This window comes from Pongo abelii, chromosome 6 (assembly GCF_028885655.2).
Source record: "Pongo abelii isolate AG06213 chromosome 6, NHGRI_mPonAbe1-v2.0_pri, whole genome shotgun sequence".
Taxonomy (NCBI): domain Eukaryota; kingdom Metazoa; phylum Chordata; class Mammalia; order Primates; family Hominidae; genus Pongo; species Pongo abelii.
The window spans coordinates 141442637-141451402 of record NC_071991.2 but is presented as its reverse complement, the minus strand read 5'-3'; the positions used below and the strand labels follow the sequence as shown (position 1 = coordinate 141451402).

At 38.3% G+C, this 8766-nt stretch overlaps 1 protein-coding gene across 1 annotated transcript; it reads right to left on the bottom strand.

Moving 5' to 3' along the window:
- Window positions 1-4728: 4728 nt before the first annotated feature.
- LOC100432893 (olfactory receptor 2F1) lies at window positions 4729-6337 on the bottom strand. The gene has a single exon (XM_002818606.5). The coding sequence runs from the start codon at window positions 6234-6236 to the stop codon at window positions 5283-5285; it is 954 nt and encodes a 317-aa protein (XP_002818652.2). The 5' UTR covers window positions 6237-6337; the 3' UTR covers window positions 4729-5282.
- Between the last annotated feature and the right edge of the window lie 2429 nt (window positions 6338-8766).

The following is an 8766-nucleotide window of genomic DNA, read 5'->3' as shown; positions in this document are numbered from 1 at the left end:
TTGAAAATTAGAGAAAAATAAATTCTTTTTCAGAAAAAAACTGAATATATTTCCAGCAGACTTAGACCAGAAGAAGTGTTAATAGAAATTCTTCAGGAATGGAATACCAGACAGAAAATTGGATCTATACAAGAAACGAAAAGAAAAGAAAAGAAACAAAAGAAAGGAAAGGATGGTAGGTCATCCTGGAAATGGTAAGATTTAAGGTTAACATAAAATTCACTTTTAAATATCTAACAGACTACAGTATAATTGACCTAATTAAACTAAAGAGCTTCTGCACAGCAAAAGCTGAAACAGCATAGCAATTATTTGTATTCATAGCTTATGTTAATGTAAAATCTTTGAAAATAAAAGTACAAAAATGAGGGGTAGCAAATGGTAGCACACTAAGGTTCCTGTGTGAATATGGAATATCCTGTGAATATGCTATTGTACATGACAAAAGGGCCTTGCAGATGCATTTAAATTAAGGATTTTTAAATGGGGGTATTGTCCTGGACCATCTGGGTGGCCCCAATGTGATCAAAGTTTCTTGTAAAGAACAAGGCAAGAGGATCAGGGTCAGAAAAAGATATGTGATGACAGACGATCATTTCTCTGTCATCATATGGAGGACAGAATGGAGTGGAGGATCAGAGTCACAGAAAGGTTTGCTGTGCTGTTGGCCTTCTGGAAGGAGGAGCCACAAGCCAAGGAGTGGAAGTCACCTCAGAAAGCAGAAAGCAAGAAACGGAATCTTCCCCAGAGCCCCCAGGGAGAAACGCAGCTCTGTCAACAGCTTGATTTTGCCCTAGTAGAACCCGTATCAGACTCTGACCTTTGTAATGTTAAGATAATAATTTTGTAATGTTTTGAGTCACAAAGTTTGTGGGACTTTGTAAGATAAAGTGGAACTTGTGGAATTCCTAATTTTACAACAGGAATAAGAAACTAAAATAGGCTCACGTTCACCAAATATGGGACAGTTTGAACATCAATAAAGACAATAACTGCTGTGGATTAAGACACATCGAATAAATGTACATCAGTGAGTTCATAACTATAATGAAAAAAACCTCACCTCATTTGTTGCATTAAAAAGTGGCAAAGAAAGAGGAAAAATTAAAAAATTTATTCTGCCTTTCTCATACCAACTATACCTCAGGAGGATGAAAGAGTGATGAGGTGGAAGTTTCTCTCTATAAACGTATATTAGATAATAAAGAGAAAAGGATGGTAGACTCTCACCATCTTGAAACCCCTAATAAATTAATAGAGCTAGGTCAGTACTTCTCTATCAGGGACAAGATTGGCATTGCCTAGTTGGGAGGGAGTACTAGGGCCATCTAGTAGGTAGATGTTAGGAATGTTGACCATGCACAAAATAGCCCCCATAACAAAGAATTATTCAGCCCAAAATGTCAATAGATATTTGGCACTTTTGAAAACTCCTGACCTATGCAATATAATAGTTGTAATAATCCCCAGAAAAAAAGGAACATTGTGTTTCTTGCTACAAACATTGTGTGCTTCTTGCTAGAAGTACATGTGACCATCTATGAAATACTATTGTCATAAAAAAATAAACCTGATGAAACCTCTGGATTAAACAGGAGATACAGAAATAAAATAACATGTAAAATTACACTATAGGGATGTCATCAAAAAATCTAGACTGTATGAGAAATCCAACAGGAACAAATGATGCAGTTTTATTTTAAAAATAATTCCAACAGTAAAAAAGTAGAATTTATAGGTTACTAAATTACTATAAATGTGTTAATCAATAGAGTAAAAGAATTCTCAGAGGCATAGTAGGCAACTGGAATAAATCAGTCTTATTTAGATTCTTATTTGAACAAACTGTAATTTTTATATGTATTAGATTTTTAAGGAAAACCTTCAGTGGTGTTTTTATGGTTATTAACTAATGAAAAATATTTTATTTTCAAATACTTTTCAGTGTCTTTTTAAATTTTTTCTATTTAATGGCTAAATAAACAATAAAGTTTAGAATAGCATCTTATTTTGTATTCCTGTATCAAGACAATGTTCGTGCCTTCTATTGGGAATGTCCTTCACAAGCAGCTATGAATTAGAAGTGTGTGTAGTCTTAAAGTGATCCAACAAATTTAATTTATGAAGATTTAAGTTACCGAGAAAGTGCAGCCTTGAAATTAAAAACTCTATCAAATAAAAAAGATAAAAATTGAAATTTAATAGATGGAATATATGATGGTTAATATTGACTATCAACTTGACTGGATTGAAGCCTACAAAGTATTGTTCCTGGGTGTGTCTGTGGAGGTGTTGCCAAAGGAGATTAACATTTGAGTCAGTGGACTAGGAGAGGCAGGCCCACCCTCAATCTGGGTAGGCACCATCTAATCAGCTGCCAGCATGGCTAGGATAAAAGCAGGTAGAGGAACATGGAAGGACTATATTGCCTGAGACTTCTGGCCTCCATCTTTCTCCTGTGCTGGATGCTTCCTGACCTTAAACATCAGACTCCACTCCAATTTCTTCAGCTTTTGGACTCTTGGACCTACACCAGTGGTTGACCAGGGGCTCTCGGGCCTTTGGCCACAGACTGAGGGCTGCACTGTTGGCTTCCCTACTTTTGAGGTTTTGGAACTCCAGCTGGCTTCCTTGCTCCTCAGCTTACAGAAGGCCTATTGTGGGACTTTACCTTTTGATCGTGTGAGTCAATGCTCCTTAATAAACTCCTTTTCATATATTCATCTTGTCTCTCTAAAGAACCCTGACTAATACAGAATATGAGACTATAGTAGTCTATTTCTACACACCTAATGCCCACTCTCAGCATTTCTGCTTCCTGAGATATCAAGACTTGGATAACCCTTCCAGGAAGAACCCCAACATGCTTAGGAGTTGTTTGAAGGCAGAGGATTGTGTGATGGTTGATGGAGAAATGTCACAAACACTGTGACCACATGACCGCTGGAAGAAATGAAGATATAGCATCTTCATGTATTTTCCTCCTTGATGTATTATGTGTATATTTGTATTTTTGATTACTTTTTTCTTATCTCTTTCCCATACCATTTTATATAGGGCATGTTCATGATGGTGAATTTTCCAGTTTACTACACAATTTACAGAATGTTCAGACAGCATCATCACATTTTGGAAGAGGAATGATATTCAGATGGCATTTCCAATCTGGGAGATGAAGTGTTTTAGCTGACATCACTTTTAAATGACACTGCTTTACTTGTCTTCTTCCCATTGCATCTAAATTCAGATGTCTCTAATGTCTCAAGAGTATTACTGAAGCAGACCCAGCAGACAGGCTGGTCATCTTGCCTCTAATCTTTTCTTCCACTATCTCATTTGCCAGAGTGATACTTTTAAAATGTAATTGTTTTCAATCTATACTCCTTCTAAATATTTTTGACAGACTATTGTTTTCTATCAGAATAAAGTTAAAAGATACTTAGACATTCGACACCTTCCAGGATCTGACCATGTCTAACCCACCTGCTTCATCCTCACTACTCTCTCACTCTTCTCTGCCCTGAAATTGAACTTCCAACATTTTTTGGACTTTCATGCTTGCTCACATCTCTACAACTTTGTACAGGTTGTTTCTTGTTTGGGTTTCTTGTCTTCTGGATAACTTGTTCTTACATTTCTGGTCTCAATCCAAGGGTCCTTTTATAGGAAGCCTTCTGCAAACATTTCCAGTGGGCTCCCCTTCACTGTAACACTTACCACAATGCATTATCATTGTTTCATCATCTGTCCTCCCTACTATGCAAAGTTATCCTTGTCAGGATGGTATCATATTGACTATTGTATCCAACAACCATTTATTGACACTGACACATAATAGATACTCCACTGATAATACTTGAAATAAAAATTTAATTTGCCAGCATTGCCATCTTTTAGGATGCCTGCCTATCTTGCAAAATTTAAGATTGCATTACTATTAATATAAAATTCAGATGTCAAATGGGCTTTGGGTTATATGCCTTCAACACTGTAAGAACTCTTAGATTCTATGATGATATGTTGACAAATGTAAGAACTGCAAATCAACTGACTTAAAGAGGATACAAAAGGAAGAAAGGACTTTGTCTCCTTCAAGGGAGTAGGAACACCAGCTATGATCATATTCTTTCTTTTCTTTCCCCTTTTTCAATTACGTCTTCTCCTTTTACATCAGTTACCCTTCTTTTCAAAGGGAAGTCCATTCTCAGACAAGCCCAGGTTACAAGATTTACAAAAATTCACCTATGGCTCTGTTGTGTGTGTGAGGGCGGGGAAGATGGAGGGGGCAAGAGAAGTTCTCAATGTGGAGACTTGAGGGTAACATTTGCATAGTTGACTGACCTTCCTTGATGTTCCAAACTTCATATTAAATTAGCTTACCCTTCATTGACTTTGGCTGAAGAGTTTTTCCTTAAATTAACTATGTCTTTGACATTTTTCACAGTATCTCATAATTTGTGTGCTTTTTTGTGTTTCTAAAGATTCTGAGAAAGAGCTTACAGATTTTTCAGAGATTGATCATTTTTAATATTTTAAATGATATACCTATATATGCAGTAAAATCCTTCTCAAACTGTTTGAATACTGTCAAGAAGCACCTGAAGCTTAACTTTTCTTGGTCAATAATAGTCTTCGTTACAAACAACCATTGACTGTCACCCTATCGAGGTGAAACAAGACCTTGAGTTGATATTTTTTTACTGAATTAGCTCCAGCACTCAGGAGAAGACATTATGTTCACCTTTTGTTAGGTCCTGCACAAAAACATTTTAGTCAGCCTTGACAATAACACTTTTCTTAGAATGTTGACTCACGCAATTACTGCATGTGATGACATACACTACAAATTATTTAAAGTGAGTCTTCAAATGTAAAAATGCATTTTGTTTTCAATGGAAGCCCCATAATCTTTTATAAAATGTGGATGTGTAAGTACCAGTGGTCCAAGGTAAGATCGATGAGTAGGTCTATGATTACAAACGATGTGACAAATCAAAACAGTAAGTAGTAATTTTTTTTCAACGATTGTCAGGCTGTAAGAGTGGAGGTGGAAGAAGTGTGGGAAGTTTTATAACAGCAGTATCTAACTCCACTGTTCATAAATATAACCCCACGTCCCACACCCCATCCAACTGAACCACTCACCCTCCTACATAACATCCACAATACATGCTATGTCATCTCCTTCCTGGTTGCCAGGGCAATGTAGTTTACACCTGTCAGATCTGAGTTGGGTGGAGAACACTGAGGCAAAGCTGTTTTCTCTAAGTCATACTCATGAGTCAAGTTGCCAGCTTTGATGTTAACCCAGAGAATTTCCAAAATAGTTTCTGCCAGGCCCCCTTCACCTCTTTATTCCTTAGGCTGTAAATCATGGGGTTCAGCATTGGTGTCAAAATGGCATAAAAGACAGAGAACAACTTCTCCTGAAGGACAGAGGGACTGGAGTGGGGCTGGATGTAAGTGAAAATGGCCACACCATAGCACAGGGCAACCACTGTGAGGTGAGAGGCACACGTGTGGAAGGCTTTCTTTCTTCCTTCTCTGGACTGGATCTTTAGGATGGCAGAGATGATCCGGATGTAGGACAAAAGAACCAGGCAGAAGGGTGTCATCAGAAGAACAATGCTAGACACCATGATGGTGACTTCATTGGAGGAAGTGTCCACACAAACCAGCCTGACCACAGCTAGGAGTTCACAGGATATATGATCAATAAACTTGTTAGTGCACATGGGCAGCTGAAAGGTGATAGCAGTCTGCACAAGAGAGTTGATGAAGCCACTGACCCAGGATGTGATGGCCAACCTAGCACACAGCCCTCCATGCATGATGGCCGAGTATCGCAGGGCGTCACACACAGCCACATAGCGGTCATAGGCCATCACTGCCAGGAGAACAAACTCAATCCCACCCAAGGCCAGGGAGAAAAATAACTGGGCTGCACAGCTCTGGAATGGGATGGCTTTATGTTCTGCAAGAAAATGTGCCAGCAGCTGAGGGACTATGCTTGTGGCATAGGAGACATCAACAAGGGAGAGGTTGGTGAGAAAGAAATACATGGGAGTGTGGAGTTGGCTGTCCAGTCTGATCAGAAGAACAATGAGACAGTTCCCCAGCATGGTCACCACGTACATGACCAAGAACAGGACAAAGAGGGAGACCTGAGTGTCCCAGTCACTGGACAGGCCGAGGAGAATAAATTCACTCACCCAAGTCTGGTTATCCGTTCCCATTAAAATATTCAAGGATTATTAATCTGTGAAGGGAGTCAGAAAAAAACAGAAGCTGTTGAATAACTATAAGAATAACTTGTTTGAATGCATTCTGTACATGCCAGCCAGCCCTAGGCAGGTACTTCAGATCATTTATTGGCCAAAATGACAGTATTGACCCAACACGCATTACATTTACTTTGCATCAGAGAGACAAACTATGGCCTTTACAAGACACAATTTGATATTAGGGAAGCCAGTTAAATCCCGGAAATAATGCATTGCAATATTAGGAATTCTACATCTTTACCAACTTACTTCAAATTCCAGGGCAAGGAGAGAATTGCAAATGACAACCAGCGGTAAAATGATAAGCAATGAAGAAGAATATGGTTGGAAAGTTAACAAATTACCTTAAACATGTCAACTAGACCCATCTTGATGAAATGTATAAATCTATTACAAAAGGAAAGATTTGGAAGAAGCAAGGCCTGGAGGAAAAATCTGGAACCGGAAACCTACATTTAAACCTGATTTTATTAGGCAGATTCATGATGTTAGTTTATTGATAAACATTGTATATACAAGAGGACATTATTACATAACTCACGAGTACATTTAACATCAAAGTTTTCTTTGAACTAATGTTCATTTAACATCAGTTCTTCTTGGAAGTCTTTTTATTTCTAGCTATAATTATTAACTATCAATAACATATGGGGAAAGTACTTTTTGAACTGTTACTGGTAGTACAACTATAGAATCATGGGTTTTAGTAGTAAAATGATCTCTGTGTTGGGATAGGTAAGCCAACAAACATGATTTTCCCTGCATCCTCTCCACAATTTCAGATACAAATAAAATTGGAGGCAATCTGTAACATACCTGAGAGTATAGGGATGGCTTGGATGCTTTGAGGATCCTGGGGCCCACCAGTCTTTCGGGTAGCCCTTGACCTTTTTGTGGGATGGGATTGTAATTATACCTCGGTCTCTTTTTTGTTGTTTTTTTTTTGCTTTTTTCAACTTGCTGCTGTTGCTATGGCCACCAAAGAAAACAAACATGGATATGAATGCTTAGGCTTTTTAGATATGAGGGAGGAAGAGAAAGCAGATGTCTAAGGACCCTCCTTCATTGTCCAAGACAGAGAAGGAGATATGAATTCGCCTGAATGTACGTTGGAATGGAGATTCCCTTCTTACTTTTGCTCAGCAAGTCCTTTGTCAGTAAAACTAATGTTATAGCATCAATTTTGGACATTAAATAAAAACAAATTACATTGTAAAAAAAATTAGAACCAATTCCTTCTTATTCCATGTCTGCCTCTTCATGAGCGTTCTTTTTATTGCAGTGTTCACAATAAGGGAAAATAGGAAAGAAACGAGGCAAGAGGCATTAAAGGCAGAAACAGGTCCAGACAGACTAGGGTCTCTTACCTGCAAGGGAAAGGCTGTCAATGCTTCAACTCTCTTCTGTGATAAAGGATTGAGCAAAACATGTAGTTCCAGAAATGCTCATCCCTTTCATAGTTCACAACCATTTTTTCTAAACTCTCCCTAATGTCCTCCTCAAGACCTTCCTTCTACTCCAACATTTCTTCTTTTACTGCTCTGTCCTGATGCTCCCACCAGCACCCCTCAGGGTGCTTTTCTAAAATCATAATGAGGCTGAAAATATATTTGATTTCCTCAAAGAGACATTCAAATTTAAATTCTAAAACCTCAAAAACATTTCACTAAAAGAAAAGCTGTCAACTATTGTTGACTAGATTCCAGATTTGCATCTGAATTAGACATTTTTCCATTAACTTGGCAAACACCTACAAAGTGCCATCGTTGTTAGATGATGGATTTTTAGGGTGAATATTACCCTTAATTTTCACGGAGAGCTGACCTATCAGTGAGGGAAAAGACACAGTGATCTTCACCATATCATTTGCTCCTCTGCCGCACTGCAGACCCTGCAAGCCCGTGACTCACTGTGCTCCTCTTAGCCACCCAACATGTCTCTCCACTAAGTCCTTGTCACATTACAAATGAGTGACAGTGTCTTATCTCAGAGAAAGTGTGAACTTCAGAGTCTAACAGCTCCTGTTTTAGATCCACATGTGTTTGTTCTGCTTCCTGAGACTTGGAGCAAGATACTTAGCTTCTCTAAGCCTCATTTTCTTCATGTGTGAAATGTGCCTAATATTGGCCAGCTGAAGGGTCCTTGATGAAATTAAAGGAATTGAAGGACTAAAGCTACGGAAGTGCCGAAACAGGCAGGTGTCCATTATTTACTGATGATCCTTAGCCTTGATTTCATGCTCTCTCTTTCAGAATATTCTTTCTTCATTTACTCTCCCTCTCTACTATCCTCAGGTTCCTCTTGCTCCTGAGCAACTCCTTCTCCCTCAATATAAAAGAAAATATACAGGCATCTCAATTTAGGAAGCTTTACTGTGTATATAGCATTCTAAATACCCCTCCATTTCACATCTCTAATGATTGGAATCCATTGTCTAGATTTATTTCCTAATATTTATTCCTGAGACTGTAAGCATTTCTAC